General features: G+C 41.2%; 1 protein-coding gene across 1 annotated transcript in view; it reads left to right on the top strand.

Annotated features, from left to right (window-relative positions):
* The first annotated feature begins 4,496 nt into the window (after positions 1-4,496).
* METTL16 (methyltransferase 16, RNA N6-adenosine) overlaps positions 4,497-19,391 on the top strand; it is a 75,989-nt gene continuing 61,094 nt past the window's right edge. The window contains exons 1-2 of the mRNA XM_059147904.1: positions 4,497-4,638; positions 10,501-10,628. Coding sequence (XP_059003887.1) covers positions 10,501-10,628 — 128 coding nt within the window. The 5' untranslated portion in view covers positions 4,497-4,638. The remainder of the gene's footprint in view (positions 4,639-10,500; positions 10,629-19,391) is intronic.

Genomic DNA, 19,391 nt, shown 5'->3' with positions numbered 1-19,391 from the left:
TCTGCCTACTTGTGATCTGTCTCTCTCTATCAAATAAATAAATATTAATAATAAAGAAAAATATAAAGCATCATGGGAATAGTTTTCTCGTTGATGTAAATGTAGGCTGAAAAACAGTGTATTGGGATTGGAGGACCTTTTGTGACTTAATTAAGATGGCCATTAGATCTCTGACATATTAACTTGGTCCCTAAGAAGGAATGGAATACATTTACATAAGTAAGTCGTGATCTTCTGGGGTATAAGGAATTGGTACTCAATCATTACTCTCTAAGACAGGAAGTTAGATCTGTGGATGATGTCTGGCAGGCCATAGCCAAACGAGAGCGGCAGCAGAGAGTAACAAGTTCTTTGAAATCATTAACTCCAGTGAGTGGGAGTTCAAGATGAATATCCTCAAGGTTGATTGCAGCCTAGGAGATGGCTGATGCTGAAAGCAGTTCTGGTAGCAACCATGCATCATTTCAGAATTAGCAGCATTACCCACCAAATGCACAAAATCAGTTTCCTACTACAAAGCAGCAGCAAAAACCGAAGGATGTAATTGAACTACTATACTATTGTTGATGGGATGTTGAAGTTTGACAGACTTTTATTTTTTTAAGATTTTATTTATTTAGGGGTGCCTGGGTGGCTCAGTGGGTTAAAGCCTCTGCCTTCAGCTCAGGTCATGATCTCAGGATCCTGGAATTTAGTCCCCCATTGGGCTCTCTGCTTATCAGGGAGCCTGCTTCCCCCATTCTCTCTCTGCCTGCCTCTCTGCCTACTTGTGATCTCTGTCTGTCAAATAAATAAATAAAATCTTTTAAAAAAAGATTTTATTTATTTGAAATAATAATTATTAATTTGAAATAAATAAATAAATCTTTTAAAAAAAGATTTATTAAAAATTAAAATAAATAATAAATAAATAATAAATTAAAATTTATTAAAATCTTTTTAAAAAAGATTTATTTATTTATTTGACAGACAGAGATCACAAGTAGGCAGAGAGGCAGGCGGGGGCGGGGGCTGGGAAAGCAGGATCCCCGCTGAGCAGAGCGCCCTATGCAGGATTCCATCCCAGGACCCTCGGATCACGACCTTTAACCCACTGAGCCACCCAGGTGCCCATTGACAGACTTTTCTTACAAGATTAAATTCTTTGGGATTTGAAGGTAAGTCAGAGAGATAAGCCATAAAGGCAGATGTTGAATATGTTATTAATATATTTTGTGGAGTCTCTAGACAATATTCATTTAATTTAAGAAATTGTTTTGAATGAGAATTTGTATCATAATTTCAGGAACAAGCTAATATATGTCCACTTATAGGGAAATTCGTTTTTAAAAAATGTGACACATCCATACAATGGAATACTATGCACCCATCACAAAGGATGGTATAGAAATATATTCATTGAGGTAGGACAACCTCTAAGACTTATATCTGAGAAAAAAATATATAATGTTATTTCTATAAAAAAGTTCAGTTACCTAGCCATATATATACCCATATATAATTTTTGTTTGTTTTGTTTTGTTTTGTTCTCATGTAGAGGTCTGGAAGTAAGGTTAACGAATTTTGGTAATTAGCTCTAGGTAGTGAGATTTGAGATAATTTTTGTTTTCTTTCTTATAGTCTCCTGTATTAGTTAAAATTTTTATAAATTTTCTATAATGAATATGTTTTGTCATTATGAAATAATTATTTACTTATTTTTATTTTTTATTTTAATTAGTTAATTAATTTTTAAAAGATTTTATTTATTTATTTGAGAGAGAGACAGTGAGTGAGAACATGAGCGAGGAGAAGTTCAGAGAGAGAAGCAGACTCCCCGTGGAGTTGGGAGCCCAATGTGGGACTCGATCCTGGGACTCCAGGATCATTACCTGAGCCGAAGGCAGTCGTCCAACCAACTGAGCCACCCAGGTGTCCCTTATTTTTATTTTTTTTTTAAGATTCTGTTTATTTAGTTGACAGAGAGAGAGATCACAAGTAGGCAGTGAGGCAGGCAGAGGAAGAGGAGAAAGCAGGCTACGCACTGAGCAGAGAGCCCAATGCAGGTCTCAATCCCAGGACCCTGAGATCGTGACCTAAGCCGAAGGCAGCCACTTAACCCACTGAGCTACCCAGGTGCCCCATGAAATAATTTTTATAAAAATGGAAACTGACCAAAGGAATTATAAGGAATAATAATAGTAATAATACTAATTACAGCTTACTATGTGCCGGAAACTGTGCTGTTTTATATGTATTACCTGATTTACAACAACCTATGAGATTACAACAACCCTATGAGATTACTAACCTGTTTGGCAATATTGAACAAACCCAGACTTAAATAGTTTAAGTAAATTGTTCATCATCACAAGGTTAGTATTGTGGTTGGGGGCAAGACTAAAGCCAAAATTCCCTGGTTACAGAGCTAGGATCTCTTCGGTTTGACTCACAGGGGAGTTGGATCTCTGTTTGGAGCTAATAAATTCACTGGCATCTAAAATATAATCCACTTACAACCCTACAGTCATACCTCCAGTGCCGTTTTCTCTTTTACATTTCCAGAAGCAAACACTAAATACTATAAAAATAACAAGTACGAAAGTCACTACCAACCAAAGACAAAAAACTTTCTGTGGTGTTCTGTTCATTGGTAAATCCAGTGAACCACGGCTTGCAGTATTGTAGTATATCATGGCATAGTGCCATCCTCTTGAACCTGGACTAGCCAGCCCTTTGAGTTGCTTTAACAGATGTAACTGAGTGAATAATGAAAACAACAGTTCTGGGCCTAAGCCTTAAGAAAGCCTAGCAGCTTACACTTTTGCCCTTTTGGGAGCCCTGAGGTAACACGTAAGAAGTCTGGCTACTCTGCTGGAGAAATTATATGGAAAGATCACAGGAAGACGGAGAGAATTTAAGACTACAGGGAGAGGGGAGCCCAGCCACTCAAGTTGAACCAGCCACTCCCTGATGCTACCATCGGCAGCAAGTATGGAACAAGAATGGTTATGATGAGGGAGCAGGAGGCTGGCTGAGGACAGGGCAAAAGCTGGCACCTTGCACACCCCTCTCCACCTGCTCCCCTCCGTAATATGTGTAGCATTCCTCAGGCACCCCTGACTGCCATAAAACGATAAAATAGTTAACTTGCAGAGATCACAATCCTGCAGAACAGGAATCTCCCTTGCTCTACAGATGTCCTAGAGATCTAAACAGGGAGGTTACCTTATCAATAGCACAAATTTCCAGAGGCAAATAACTCTTCAGTTCCTGAAGCCCTAATGTCTCCCTCCCCACTATAAACTGGAGGAGGCTGAGGTAGAAGGGAATGTAAATGATAGCAGGATCATACCCCCCCCCCCCAAGAATCTCCCTTCCCTTCACACCCCCCCAATGGCAAGGTATATAACCTGCCATCCCTCACAATCTGGGGCAACAGCTCTTCCTGCCCACGGGTCCTATCCCCGTGCTTTAATAAATCACCATCTTGCACCAAAGATGTCTCAAGAATTCTTTCTTGGTCATCGGCTCCGGACCTCAGGGCACCATACCTCACCTAGGTTCTAGAACTTCATCAGTTGGGCTAATTCCAACCCAGACTACAGAACAGTGAGCAAATAAAACAGCTGTTGTCTTAAAACTATTCATTTTAGAGTGGTTTGTTACACAATAGATAATGAGAACACCTCCTTGCTTTTACTTGGTACACTTTGTTGTACATAAAACTTAAATCTTCATTTCTTACACTTTATCTCTCAAGTTTATGGCTATGCTTTGCCAGAAGCTTTCGCATTAATTACTAGCACACAGGCAAGCTTTGACGGAGTTACTAGGTGGGGGTCCAGAGGCTGCCTTTAGCTCCAGCCTTAGCTGTATGCCTTTTGAAAGTGACTTCCCTTTTTGTCTCAATCGTGAAATGAGACTAATGCTTACTCTACTTACTAGAGAGTAAAAATTAGTATAACCGGAGTTGAAAAGAAAAACGCAAAGCATTTGATAGAGATTCCAGCTCAAGAGGCAGGCGAGGAAACACAAAGAACATGGATTTGATGTCATCTGGGTATAAGATCTTGAACAAATGACTTAATATTTCTGATCCCCAGTTTTTCGCGCAGTAAATGAGATCATTCCTTCTCATATCTGTAATGATTAAATGAGACAATACATGAAGCAAGAGACCTGTTGCAGAATAAATGCTAACTGCCGCTGGCCAGCAAATCCTAAAGCTCCCCGCCCCCTCCTTCCGCCCTCCTCATAGTCCCGCCTAACCGCAGTGGGATTTAGTAAGTCTGAAGTGGGACCCAGAAAGCTACATTGTCATTAAAAAAAAAATCTACATTACAAAACAAATTCCCAAACAGATTGTAATGCAGGTAGTCCTCACGCAAAAGACTCCACTTGCTACCACGCCCCTTCCTTGTGTCGGGAGCTGAGAATTCCAGGTCTCGCGATGGTTTTTCTTTCTTAAGGTTCTGCTACAGGTCGCGCGAGAGTGGTTCGTCCAATCACGAGGCTGGATGCTTGCCCAACATGGCGGCGCGCTAGGAGCGTAACATCTGCGTTTCTAGGTGCTTCGCTCTGCGGGTGTTTTAAGACTCTGAAGTTGTAGAGGCCTACTCCAGATCGGTCATTTGGAAGAAACTTTTGAGTTCAGATGTGAGTCATTCTGTATCTCTCGGGCGGGTTGAGAGGTCATTTAACATATATGGCCCAAGTTCCTTATTCTTGGGTTCGGGGCTGGTGAGTGTCTGATTTGGGGCCTAGGGAGACATACCTGATGGGTGGGTGGTTTTGTTTCTGTGTATGTGCGTGCATGTTGCGCGCGCGTGTTCTGGACCGGTGAGGTGCCGACTTGGGGTCTAGGGAGAGAGACCACATGAATGAGTGAATAAGTTGGGATGGATGGGTGTGTGTGCGCGATTGAGCACGTGGAGGAGGTTAATGGTGGGATGGATGGGAGGAGTTGGCGCCTAGAATGGAGACTAGGATTGAAGTACAAAAGACCCTAGAGGCTGAGGAGGTTTAGAGAGATGTGAAACTGAGGCAGGAAGACTGAGTCGATAAAATGAGCGTATGGGATGAGTGGAGGAGATGGGGAAATGCCTGTGGCTGAACTAGAGGAAAAAGTAGAATTTATGAAGGAAGGCGACGAGAAAAAACAGACTGGAGTTGAACTGAGAGAGATCGATACAGAAGAAAATCGAAGTTAGAATCGGAAATTAGAATTCGAAGAGGAATTTAGATTCTTTTGAGTGTTCAGGTAAATGGTAGTTGAAGAGTGGGAGAAACCAAGGAAAGAGTAGCATGGAGATGGCAAAGATCAAAGAAAGCCGAGGCGTCAGCTTCAAGGGTGTACTGCTTTGGCTTTCCGAATCGATTCGGGTAACCCAGAAGAAAAAGGTCCAGCTCTGAATAGGGCTGCCTTTTCAAGTGCCAAGATGACTGTTTACAAAAAATGAGAGTGCTGTGTTTCAGTGGCTTCGGACAGTGAAAAGAGTTCCATCATGTTTTCAGTCAACAAATAACTTATGAGTGCTTACTCTCCCAGGCCCTGATTTAGGCACTGGGATATCGCAGTGAACAAGATGGACAAATATTTTCCCTTATGAAGCTTATTGGCAGGGCAGATTTTAAAGAATAAGTAAATACTGTATGTGAAATGTCAGATGCGTAAGTTCCGCGTTGAAGACTGAAAGTATTAAGGGGAGAGGAGTGTGTTCACTCACTCACTGCACATTTAAGTGTTCACTCTACACTAAGAAAAGGTATCAGGGTCACCTGACTGGCTTGGTCCTTACAGCATGCTATTCTTGATCTCGGGGTGGAGAGTTCAAACCCCACCTTAGATGTGGAACCCACTTAAAAAAAAAAAAAAAGAAAGAAAGAGAAGGGAAAGGCAGTGAGAAGGTGAGGTTTTATCAAAGGCCTGAACAAGGCAAGGATACCTAGTATATATGTATTTCTGGGGGAAGAGCAGTCCATTCAGACCAACCCAAAAATCTAAGGAGACTAATGTGGCTACATAAGAATGAACCAGGAAGAGAAAAGTAGATTAGGCTAGAGCGAAGGGGGAGTGACAGGGTTAATGCCAGGTAAGAGTTTGACACTCGATTAAATTTTGAGAAATCGGATAGATTTGGCTACCGTTCCATTGCCTTCATTAGGAGGTTAGCAAAAAAATGGCTTTATTGACTCTTTATCTTTATCAGAAAGGTTGATTAATGTAAGATATAAATTAAATCTGCCATATCTGTAATTTAATTTGTTCCACATATGTTCAAAGTGTTATGTATGTACACTGATGTTAACTATGCAGTCTTCAGAATCTTTTTTTTTTTTTAAGATTTTATTTATGTGTTTGACAGAAAGAGATCTCAAGCAGGCAGAGAGGCAGGCAGAGAGAGGAGGAAGCAGGCTCCCCACTGAGCAGAGAGCCAGATGTGGGGCTCAATCCCAGGACCCTGGGATCATGACCTGAGCCGAAGGCATGGTCCACTGAGCCACCCACTTAACCCACTTAACCAGTCCACTTAGCCAGTCCACTTAACCCACTGAGCCACCCAGGCGCCCCCAGTCTTCAGAATCTTAATGTGTTGCAGAGCCGTAACATACCAGTGTCTTTTGAAATTACTGTTGGAATACTTTTTTTTTTTCCGTTGCTAGCCAGAATCACAAGAAAGGAAAACATTTTTTTTTTGGGAAAACATTTTTCTTTAAAACTTTTTTTCTTTTCTTCTCTCTCTCTCTCTCTCTTTTTAAGATTCTTTAATCTCTAAGCCCCAGCGTGGGGCTTAAATTTAAAATCCTGAAATCAAGAGTTCCCTGCTCCATTGACTGAGCCAGCCAGGCACACTTTTTTCATCTTTTTAATGGGGACTGATTCTTGTCCTAATTTTATGCTCCCCTCTTTTTTGAGTCTGTAAAGGATATGTTGGGAAATTGCAACTTGTACATAGTGAGTTTCTGTGATAACGTTAAAGCAAACGGTGGTAGTTTAGTATGCTAAAAAACTTCCAGGTGACTATTAATTCCCCTAAATTCTGAATTATTCACTCAACAAGTATTTATTGTTTGTCAGTTGCTGGAGGAATACAGTGAAGAATAAGATGGATGGGATTGCAGCTTGGGTGGTGGGGTGGAGGTCGGAACAGACAAATGTAAAGAGCTTTGAGGGAAAGCATAGAATGCTTTGAAAGTATATAGAGTGGGCGTCTGATTGGATATGCGGTGTCATAGAAAGCCTACCTGAGAAAATGATGCTTAGAGTATGATTTGAAGGACTAGTGCGGGTGAATCGGGAATTAGGGAAGGAAAACTTTCCTGAAGAGGAGACACTTGAACTGAGTAAGGATGAATAGGAATTCATCAGGTGAAGGAAGAGGAGGAGGAAAGAACATTAGAGACAAAGGAAATAAACTGGAAAGACCTGCTTGCCAGAGTGGAGGGACAGAAAGAACAACATGAGGTGTGACTTAACCTGATGCTGAAAAATAGGTAAGGCCACATCATGCTGGGCTTTATATGTATGCTGAAGTAATGACTTTTTTTTTTTTTTTTTTTTAAGATTTTTATTTGTTTATTTGACAGGCAGGGATCACAAGTAGGCAGCAAGGCAGGCAGAGAGAGAGAGGGGGAAGCAGGCTCCCTGCCCTGAGCACAGAGCCCGATGCGAAGCTGGATCCCAGGACCCCGGGGTCATGACCTGAGCCGAAGGCAGAGGCTTAACCCACTCGGCCACCCCACTGCCCCATGTTTTTTTTTGTTGTTTTTTGTTTTCCATGGTTTTTGTTTTTAATCCTAAATAAAGTTTTGAGCAAGTGGGCACAGGAGAAGGAAGACATAGTGAGATTTGTGTTTAGGAGATGATCTCTGCAAGGTGGAAAAAGGAAATCTAAGAGAGAAGAGTGGATTCAGGGCGACCAAGCAGGAGACTGTTCTAAATCTAGGTGACTTTCACTGGGCTGATATTGGTGGAGATAGGGAAAAATACGTGGATTTGAGAGGTATTTAGCAGGTAAATTTTACATGACTGTTGATTTCTTGGGCTATGAGAGGGGTATACAACTATCAGGTGATACCTAGGAGTCTGGTTTACATAATACTGTTTAGATGAATGCACCTCGTGAAAAACAGTGGGAAATACAGAATGATATAACAAAGAAAATACAAATCACTTACTACCCATAGATATGCACTAAAATAATTTTTAAGATTACCAAGTGCATAATTTACTAAGCCATGACGATCAGGACACCTGGGTGGCTCTGTTGGTTGGGTGTCTACCTTCGGCTTGGGTGGTGATCTTGGGAGTCCCTGGATGGAACCAGGCACACTGCTCAGCGGAGAGCCTGCTTCTCTCTCTGCCTCTCTGCCCTTCACCCAGCTTGTGCTTTCTCTCATGCTCTCGCTCTTTCTGTCGCAAGTGGATAAATCTTAAAACACTACAATCGATGGTTTTTCTTCAGTTTCGTATCTTGCTATAAATGTGTTAATTTTTTTCTTTTTTAATCTGGAAAAAGACAAAATTGTTTTCATTTGGTTTTAACTACCTCAGAATGAAAGACTGAAATTTATAAAATAGATATATGTATATATATATATATATAATTTTTTTTAAGTTTATTTATTTATTTATTTGAGAGACAGAATGTGAAAGTGGAGAGTTCAGAGGGAGAGCAGACTCACTGCCAAGCAGGGAGCTGGATATGGGACTTGATCCTGGGACTCCAGGATCATGACCTGAGCCAAAGGCAGTTGCTTAATCAACTGAGCCACCCAGGCGTCCCTAAAATAGGAGATATATTTTGAAACATTAGTGATTTAATGATGTGCTACCAAATAATCAGTCCATACGAGATCCTTGTAGAAACTAACCTCTGGGGACGCCTGGGTGGCTCAGTTGGTTGGGCAGCTGCCTTCGCGCTGGGATCAGTCCCACATTGGGCTCCTTGCTCGGCGGGGAACCTGCTTCTCCCTCTGCCTCTGCCTGCCATTCTGTCTGTCTGTGCTTGCTCTCTCGCCCTCTCTCTCTGATAAATAAATAAAATCTTAGAAAAAGAAAAAACTAACCTCTGATTGGTAGTTCTTGGCTATAAATTATACTGCCTTCTGCCCTTTGGTACTTTCTAAAGAAAGGTTTGCACTTTCCATGGTTTAAAAAAAAAATGGTGTATATACTTTTGAAACTGTGATAAAATATACAGAACATAAAATTTACCATTTTAAGCATTAAAAAAAATTTTTTTTTTAAGATTTTATTTATTTGACAGGCAGAGATGACAAGTAGGCAGAGAGGCAGGCAGGGAAGGGGGGGAAGCAAGGAACCCCATGTGGGGCTCTATCCCAGACCCTGAGATCATTACCTGAACCAAAGGCAGAGGCTTTAACCCACTGAGCCACCCAAGTGCCCCCATTTTAAGCATTTTTTTTTTTTAAGATTTTCTTTATTTATTTGACAGAGAGAGAGATCACAAATAGGCAGAGAGACAGACAGAGAGAGAGATGAGGAGAAGCAGGCTCCCTGCTGAGCAGAGAGCCCCATGTGGGACTCGATCCCAGGCCCCTGGGATCATGACCTGAGCCGAAGGCAGAGGCTTAACCCACTGAGCCACCCAGGCGCCCCATTTTAAGCATTTTTTAAGTACTGTTTGCTGGCATTATGTACGTTCACACGGTTATATAACCATCACCACTCTCCATTTCTAGAAGTTTTTCATCATCCTAAGCAGAATCCCATTAAATAATAACTCAACATTCCTACCTCTTCCTCAAACCCTGTTAACCTCTATTCTACTGTCTATGAATTTGCCTATTCTTGGTATCTCATCATGAGAGAGATAATACATTTGTCCTTTTGAATGTAGCTTATCTTTCTTAGCATAGTATTTTTAAGATTTATTCATGTTGTAGGGTGTATGAGAATTTTAATCCTTTTTATGCCTAAAGGACATTGGATTGTTTGTGTGTATGTACTACATTTTCTTTATCCATTTATGGACACTTGGGGTTGTTTCTACCTTTTGGCTGTTGTGAATAATCCTGCTGTGAACATTGATGTGCAAATATCTGTTTGAATCCCTGCTTTCTGTTCTCTTGGGCATATACCTAGGAGTAGAATCGCTGGATCATATGATGGTAATTCTATGTTTAACTTTTTTAAGAACTGCTGAACTGTTTTCCACAGCCATTGTATATTTTCCCACATGCAATGCTCCGATTTCCTAACATCCTCACCAGCACTTCTTAACTTTTTTTTCTCTTTTAATAATAACCATCCTGCTGGGTATGAAATGATACTGTGGTTTTGATTTGCATTTCCCTAATGACTCATGGTGATGTTAAGCATATTTTCTTTAGCTTATTTGTTGTGTACATTTAAAAAATATAACTTCTACTTTCTCAGTTGATTGGCAAAAATACGTTGGCTGTAACTGTTGACTTGGCAACCACCACTTTTCCCCATTAATGTATTTTTTTTACTAAATATGCTGACTTTTTTCCTTTTTTTTCTTTTTAAAGATGGCTCTGAGTAAATCAATGCATGCAAGAAATAGATACAAGGACAAACCTCCTGACTTTGCATATCTGGCAACCAAATACCCAGATTTTAAGCAGCATGTTCAGATAAATCTGAACGGAAGAGTAAGGTAGGTAACATGAAAAATTCTTTTTTTTAAAAAGACTGTATTTATTTATTTGACAGACAGAGATCACAGGTCTGCTCAGCAGGGAGCCTGATGCAAGGCTTGATCCCAGGACCCTGAGGTCGTGACCTGAACTGAAGGCAGAGGCTTAACCTACTAAGCCATCCAGGCACTCCAAAATGAAGAATTCTTAATACTGTATTCTAGTATAATCTGAGTGGACACAGGGTAGTGGAAAGCATACTGGACTGATAATACACCTGAATGCTAATCGTAGACATTTCCTGAAATTTCTCATCTGATTTTGGACAAATCACTTAACCTGTCTGGGTTTCCTTTTTGTTTGTTTTGGGAGGGGGTTGTGAGGAGTGGGAAGGAGAGGGAGAGAAAGAATCTTAAGCAGTCTCCATTGCTCTGCCAGGAGCCCTACTTGGGGCTTGATCTCACAACTCTCAGATTGTGGCCTGAGCTGAAATTAAAGAGTTGGATAATTGACTGAGTGAGCCACCCAAGCACTCCTGGGTTTCATCTTTTTAAATTATAAAATGAGAAGATTTGACCAAATACTTTTCAGTTTCTTTCTGACTTTATGAAACTTTGATGTCCAAATTATTGCTTACCCAGTAGGGATCCCAGAGTTAAGTGCAGAAACCTTGGGATTGTGCTCTAAAACATGGTGCTGGGGTGCTTGGGTGGCTCAGTTGGTTAAGTGTCTGCCTTCGTCATAGGTCATGATCGCAGGGTCTGGGGATTGAGCCCCATGTTGGGCTCCCTGCTCAGTAGGAAGCCTGCTTCTCCCTCTCCCATGCCTCCTGCTTGTGTTCCCTGCCTTGCTCTCTCTCTCTCTCTGTTAAATAAATAAATCTAAAAAAATCTAAAAAAAAAAAAACATGCTGCTGATGTGGGCCTAGAGTTCTTATTTTATTTATTTATTTTTTAGTGAGGATTCTTTATTTTTAATTTTTTTAAAAAGACTTTATTTATTTGACAGACAGTGATCACAAGTAGGCAGAGAGGCAGGAGAGAGGGGGGGGGGATGCAGGCTCCCTGCTGAGCAAAGAGCCCGATGTGGGGCTCGATCCCAGGACCCTGGGATCATTACCCAAGCCGAAGGCAGAGGCTTTAACCCACTGAGCCACCCAAGTGCCCCTTATTTTTAATTTTTATTTATTTTTTATTTAAAGTATTTAGTCCTTATTTTAAGTGTTTTTACTTTAATGTCGGTAAGAAAATAATAACCAGACATCAAAACTGATTTCATGGATACTATTACTTCGATGTTGATAAGTTTATTTAAAAAAATTTTTTGTTTTAATTGGAGAGAGAGAATGAGAGCACAAGCTGGGGTGGAGGGGGCATGTGGGGAGGAGCAGAGGCAGAGGGAAAAGCAAACTCCCCCCGCTGAGCAAGGAGTCCAGTGTGGGTTCCTTCCATCCCAGAATTCTGGGATCTTGACCTGAGCCGAAGGCAGCTGGTTAAGTGTCCGACTCTTGATTTTCTCTCAAGTTACGATCTTAGTGTTTTAAAATCAAGCCCCACATCAGGCTCTGTCCTCAGTGTGGAGTCAGCTTGTCTTTCTCCCTCTGCTCCTCCCGTGCTCACACACACTTTCTGTCTCTCTCTCTTTCAAATAAATAAGTAAAATCTTTTTTTTTTTTTTTAAGTTAAATTTAGTTAAAAAGTTGATTTTTAAAAATTAAGAAAATATTGTGTGCTGTGGGAAATGGCAAACATGATAATGGTGTGGGAATAACTGATACATGTGTTATACTGTTGAGAAGGAAATCTTTAACTGCATTTCTAAACTCTGGGAGTTAGAGGCTGGACATTCCAAGCCTTCCTGGTGAAAGTTGTGATTTAAGTATGAGGGGCAGGAGGAGCAGGATTGTGGAGAAAAGGGAAGGTAAGGAATAATAGTATCACAGGACTTGAGGCATTTTGATGACCTCTTCCTACTAGCAGTCTCCTTATGATTTTAGAAATGGAGGTCCTAGGGCAGGATTTAACCTGAGGAGCAAGATAGCCTAGAAATATTATAAAAGTTTAAAAATGTATATTTAGGGCACCTGGATAGCTCGGTTGGTTAAGTGTCTGCCTCTGCTCAGGTCATGATCCTGGGGTCCTGGGATCAAGTCCCGCATTGGGCTCCCTGCTCAGTGGGGAGCCTGCTTCTCCCTCTTCTACTCCCTCTGTTTGTGCACACGTGCGCTCTCTCTCTTCGTCAAATAAATAAAATCTTTTAAAAAATATGTATATTTATGCTCATATTTCTGGGAGATAATCCTTAGTTTTCATCAGATTCTGAAAGCGATTTGGGCCCCTTTTTTCCCCTAGTACAAAAGGTTAGATCAAATGCCCTAGGACTATGGTTTCAAAGTTTTTTGTCTACTCAGTTAAAAGTTGAGAATAGTTCCATATCAATGTTTGTACAGCTGACCATATTCCTATATTAAGCACATTAGAAAATAGTTCAAACTAAAAATTAAACGTTTTTAAATAAGTTATAGTATTTTCTTTGTATACTCTTAAGAATTATTTTCAGCCCCTCACTTTGTTGAAAACCTTAGATTGAGTTGGTATTTCTCTTTGTTTAAATCCCTACCATTGTTCTTTTTTTTTTTTTTTATTTATTAGACAGAGATCACAAGTAGGCAGTGAGGCAAGGTGGGGGAAGCAGGCTCCCTGCTGAGCAAAGAGCCCCACAAGGGGCTCCATCCCAGGACCCTGAGATCATGACCCGAGCCAAAGGCAGAGGCTTAACCCACTGAGCCACCCAGGTGCCCCCCTACCATTGTTCTTAAATCTTTGTTCCATAATTATATATGTGAATGTTTTATTTAGTCCATGTAGTGTTAGGACAGCTACAGTTTTGTTATTCTTTGTTTTCTCTGTATACCTATCATTGTACTTAATTACTTAACAAATTCCTATTGATTAACCATTCTGTGCAAAGTTTTAGAAAAGCCATAATAAACAAGAAACACAGTGACTGCTGCATTTGGAGTTCACACATTAGTGGGGGAAGTGGACACATAAATAAGCAGGCAAGCTTTTGGTGTGGCAGAATCTGGGAGTCACACAGAAGGGAGACCTCACTGTGACTTTGTAATGTAGAGAAAGATTTGAAGCAGAAGTGGCTGAAGAATTGAATAGGAGTTAGCCAGATAGAATGCTACAGGCAGAGGGGAAAGTATGTGTAGAGCACTGAGTAGTAGAGGAACTGAAAAGCTCAGTATGTCTAAGATGTTGTGGACGAACGACAGGAGATGAGGTTGGGGAGGATTATGCTTGTAGTATTTTAAGATCCACTTAGGAATTTGGAATTTTTAATTTTTATTCTTTTTTTTTTTTTTTTTTTTTTAAGATTTTGTTTATTTGAGAGAGAGTAAGCAAGAAAGAGAGATGAGTTGGGGGAAGAGCAGAGAGAGAGTGAGAAGCAGACTCTGCTATGTGGGGCTCGATCCTGGGACTGTGGGATCATGACCTGAGCCAAAGGCAGACGCTTAACCAACCGAGCCACCCAGGTGCCTGAGTTTATTCTTTTTGAGAGCGAGAGCTTGCTCCCACATGGGGGCAAAGGGCAGAGGGAGAGGGAGACTTAAGCAGGCTCCATACCTAGCACTGAGCAGAGCTCAATCTCATGACGTGAGCTGAAATCAAGAAAGAGTTGGACACTTAACCAGCTGAGCCACCCAGGTGCCCTAGGAGTTTGGAATTTAATTTTAAGGATATGGTATAAAGGCTTCTTGTGTCTTCAGAGTTACCCATCCCTGTCCTAATCCACTAAAGTTTAAAGGCAGGGAATAACATGTTCAGAGTTGTGTTTTAAAGAGAAATATTTTTGGAGCATGGACGAAGATGGGTTGCAGAGGAAATTAAGATTGGAGGTATAGGGAAGTGAGTAGGAAATGGTTTCAGTGATCCAGATTAAACACTGGTGGCCTAACTAGATAGAGGGAGGAGGGATAAGAAATCACTGATGAATTTGAGTGAAATTCATGAATAGAATTAGCAGGACATAGTGGAAATTAAGGAATCTGAGCCAGATATGGTGCTTGCAATTTTAATTTAGCGAGAGGATGGGTAGTAATGCCTAGTTTATTGAGTTAGGGAATAAGGAAGAATGAGCTCATTTGTGGGGAGATGAGATTTTAAGTTTGGGGCATATAGTACCTGAGAAGGCTGTGGGATATTCAAGTAGGGTTATTTTGTTGGCAATCAAAAATGAAGTTTGGGAGAGCGGGACAAAGCAGTGATGTGGAGGTGGTGTTAGTGAAGGTCATGGGTCTTTGAGCTGAATCCTGAAGAATGAATAGAAGGGGGAAAGAATTCAGGTATAGAGAACAGATTTTTGTGTAAGGTGTGTTTAAGTTTGGAGAGCTGTGTCTAGATGGGGCTGAACTGAATATAGGATAGTGGGCTCAAAATAACAAGATGAGACTGAAGGGAAAAGAATAGGTCACAAAGAGCCTCTCATAGCATGCAAGTTCACTTGATTGCTCAGACACTGGAGGAATCAGAGGGTTTTTAAGATGGTTTAAGATTAACATTTTTTAAAATATGGCGCAGAGAAAACCAAAGAGATCTGTTATTATAGTGTATCCAAATGGATTAAGGGTATCTGGCAAGTAATAGACATTCAGTAAATTTGTTAAACTCTTGAGAATAGGGATTCCCGGGTGGCTCAGTTGGTTGCGTGTCTGCCTTGGTCCCTGGTGATGATCTCAGGGTCCTGGGATTGAGTTTTGCATCTGACTCCTTGCTCAGCAGGGAGCCTGTTGCTCCCTCTGCCTGCTGCTCCCCCAGCTTGTGCGCAGTCTTTCTCTCTCTGGCAAATAAATAAATAAAATCTAAAAAAACCAAAAACAAATAAACAGCCCTGCATCTACCACATGACCCAGCAATTATAATCTGGGACATTTACCCTAAAAAAAAAATTCTGTAGAATCCTAACTTCTGTGCCATTTACCAGTGGCATACTTATTTTTTTCTCCAAGTTTTTATTTAAATTATGTCTAATTAACATACAGTATTAGTGTAGAATTTAGTGATTCATCACTTACAGATGCCTGCTGCTTATCACAAGTGTCCATCACTTGTTTAATCCACCCCCATCCCACCCACCTCACAAATGGTTTACTTAATTACAGATAAATGAAAAATAAAGGGATGGGCAAAAATATACTGGGCAAATGAGAGTTCCCCCAAATTAGAAAAAGTAAAATAGAAGGCAAAAAAATCATGAGATTAGAAAAAGAGAACTAGTTTACATTAATAAAAGCAATAATTTTAGGGTACCTGGGTGGCTCAGTGGGTTAAGCAGCTGCCTTCAGCTCAGGTTATGACCATGGGTTCCTGGGATTGAGCCTTGCATGGGGCTCCCTGCTCAGTGGGGAGCCTGCTTCTCTGCCTGCCACTCCACCTGTTTGTGCTCTCTCTGTCAAATAAATAAATAAAATCTTTTTAAAACAATTTTCATTGAAAGTTTAAAAAAATGATTTTAGCATTTTAGAAAATATAAGAAATATTTTTTAGTAAGTGTTTAATATAACTTGGAGACGTTTTTCCTTTTATTTCTAACCAAGTAGACGTAAATAGAGCAATGGCCTTAGGGACTTTGAAAGGATTCAGGAATGCTTAAAAACAATTAGATAAAGATACTTGTGTTGGGGCCATGTCTGACTGGCTCAGTTCTAGACTCTTTTTTTTTTTTTTTTTTAAGATTTTTTATTTATTTATTTGACAGAGAGAGATCACAAGTAGGCAGAGAGGCAGGCAGAGAGAGAGGAGGAAGCAGGCTCCCTGCTGAGCAGAGAGCCCGATGCGGGACTTGATCCCAGGACCCTGAGATCATGACCTGAGCCGAAGGCAGCGGCCCAACCCACTGAGCCACCCAGGCGCTCTCAGTTCTAGACTCTTGATCTCAGGGTCATGAGATGACGCCCCATGTTGAGTGTAGAGCTTACCTACAAAAAAAATTTGTGTATGGGGGCGCCTGGGTGGCTCAGTGGGTTAAGCTGCTGCCTTCAGCTCGGGTCATGATCTCAGGGTCCTGGGATCGAGTCCCGCGTCGGGCTCTCTGCTTGGCGGGGGGAGCCTGCTTCCCTCTCTCTCTCTCTGCCTGCCTCTCCATCTACTTGTGATTTCTCTCTGTCAAATAAATAAATAAAATCTTAAAAAAAAAAAAAAAATTTGTGTATTTTTTTTTCTTGAGGAGATAGTGTTCAGAGCTCTAACCTATAATTTAGAACTTCACTTTTCAAAAGGGTCATTGACCCAAAAAACATTAAGTACTGCTGATAGGGATCTAAATAATATAATCAGTAAATTTGATTCAGTGATATGTTTTGAACATTTAACTTATAAACATGAATGCACATTCTCTTTCTATTCCTCTATTTTTTAAAGATTTATTAATTTTATTATTATTATTACTATTTTTTAAAGATTTTATTTATTTATTTAACCTAGAGAGACCAAGCAGGTAGAGAGGCAGGCAGAGAGAGAGAGAGGAGGAAGCAGGCTCCCTGCCAAGCAGAGAGCCCGATGCGGGACTCGATCCCAGGACCCTGAGATCATGACCTGAGCCGAAGGCAGAGGCTTAACCCACTGAGCCACCCAGGCGCCCCTAAGATTTATTAATTTTAAAGACAGCTCGAGAACGGGGGGAGAGGGAGAGGGTAAAGTACAGAATCTCAAGCAGACTCCCTTCTAAGTGTGCAGTCGGGTGTGGGGCTTGATCTCAGGATCCTGAGATCATGACCTCAGCTGAAATCAGGAGTTCAACACTTAACTGACTGAGCTACCCAGGTGCCCCACTTTTTAAGAAAGTTTGATTTATTTAAGTAATCACCCCATCTGGGGCTCAAATTCATGACCCTAAGATGAAGAGTTGCATGCTCTACCGACTGAGCCAGCCTGGCACCCCATGAATGCACATTCTTTTAAAATCATTTGCCCAGGTTTATAACAGTAAGGAATGACTGAGCTGGGGGTGCCTGGGTAGCTCAGTTGGTTAGGTGTCTGGCTTTGGCTCAGGTCATGATCCCATAGTTCTGGGATCAACTCCCGAGTTGGGTTCCCTGCTCAGCAGGAGAGTCTGCTTCTCCCTCTGCCTGCTGCCCCTGTCCCTGCTTGTGTGCTCTCTCTCTCTCCAATAAATAAATAAATAAACTCTTAAAAAGTTGTGTGTGTGTACACACATATATGTATATGCACATACATGTATATATGTACATGTATGTACATGTATATATACATATATAGTTATATGTAACTACATATGTATATAGTTAAAATGTTGCTGTTTCCCCCAGTCAAAATCGCTGTTTTGGGGAGAAAGATTGGTATGTGTCCAATATTCAAAGAAAAGATGCTCAAAGCAATAAAAGAGTAATGGGTGGTAGCAAGGTGTGTGTGAACTTTTAACTTCACAATATATTTTAATATCTGTCTGGATATTTAAGATATTTAACATCTAGATCTTTAAGTTCGAGCAATTAAAATATTAGTACAGTATTGGGGGCGCCTGGGTGGCTCAGTGGGTTAAAGCCTCTGCCTTCAGCTCAGGTCATGATTCCAGGGTCCTGGGATCGAGCCCCGCATCGGGCTCTCTGCTCAGCAGGGAGCCTGCTTCCTCCTTCTCTCTCTCTGCCTGCCTCTCAGCCTACTTGTAATCTCTGCCTGTCAAATAAATAAATAAAATCTTTAAAAATATATATATATTAGTACAGTATTGGAGCAAGAATGGGCATTCGAAACAACAGTGTGGCATTCCAGAACACACCTAAGTCCAAATAGCAGAACAACTGCATGTGCATGTTAAGTGGTAGGATGATTCCTACCATTTGACTGAATAGCGTACCTCCCAGAGGGAGTGCAAAGTGAACAGGGTGAATCTTCTTTTATTTTTAAAGATTTTATTTATTTATTTGACAAACAGAGATCACAAGTAGTCAGAGGCAGGCAGAGAGAGAGGAGGAAGCAGGATCCCCGCTGAGCAGAGAGCCGGATGCGGGGCTCAATCCCAGGACCCTGAGATCATGACCCAAGCTAAAGGCAGAGGCTTTAACCCACTGAGCCACCCAGGTGCCTCAAATCTTCTTCTTCTTTTTTTTTTTTAAAGATTTTATTTATTTATTTGACAGAGAGAGATTACATGTAGGCAGAGAGGCAGGCAGAGAGAGAGAGGAGGAAGCAGGCTTCCCGCTGAGCAGAGAGCCCGATGCGGGACTCCTCCCAGGACCCTGAGATCATGACCTGAGCCGAAGGCAGCAAGCGGCTCAAACCCACTGAGCCACCCAGGCGCCCCCAAATCTTCTTTCTTAATCAGTCTTGACTCCTGTGTATTTCTCATCATGTGAATATCATACCATGCTATAAATGGTTAAGGAGATTTTTCCAATCTAAAATTTTTGACCATACTGGATTTTTACTTTATGTGCTTACTTTAGAACCTGTCAAGTAAGTCTGTAGTGTAGAATAGGGTAGCATTTCAGTTCGTATGGGGTGAGGCAGATAGTAATGAATTTTTTTAGTAATGTTTTTTTTTTTGGGGGGGGGGAGCCAGAGCGCTGAGCCTGTATTAGTGGGTGAAGGGGCAAAGAGGGGGAGAGAGAGAGAGAGAGAATCCCAGGCAGGTTCCATGCCCAGTGCAGAGCCCAATGTGGGGCTTTTTTCCAGGACCTGAAGATCATAACTTGAGCCCAAGCCAAGAGTTGGACGCTCAGCTGACACCAATCTAGGTGCCCCCAGTAATGGATTTTT

This window comes from Mustela lutreola, chromosome 15, assembly GCF_030435805.1.
Source record: "Mustela lutreola isolate mMusLut2 chromosome 15, mMusLut2.pri, whole genome shotgun sequence".
NCBI lineage: Eukaryota > Metazoa > Chordata > Mammalia > Carnivora > Mustelidae > Mustela > Mustela lutreola.
This window is presented reverse-complemented; position numbering and strand designations above follow the sequence as displayed.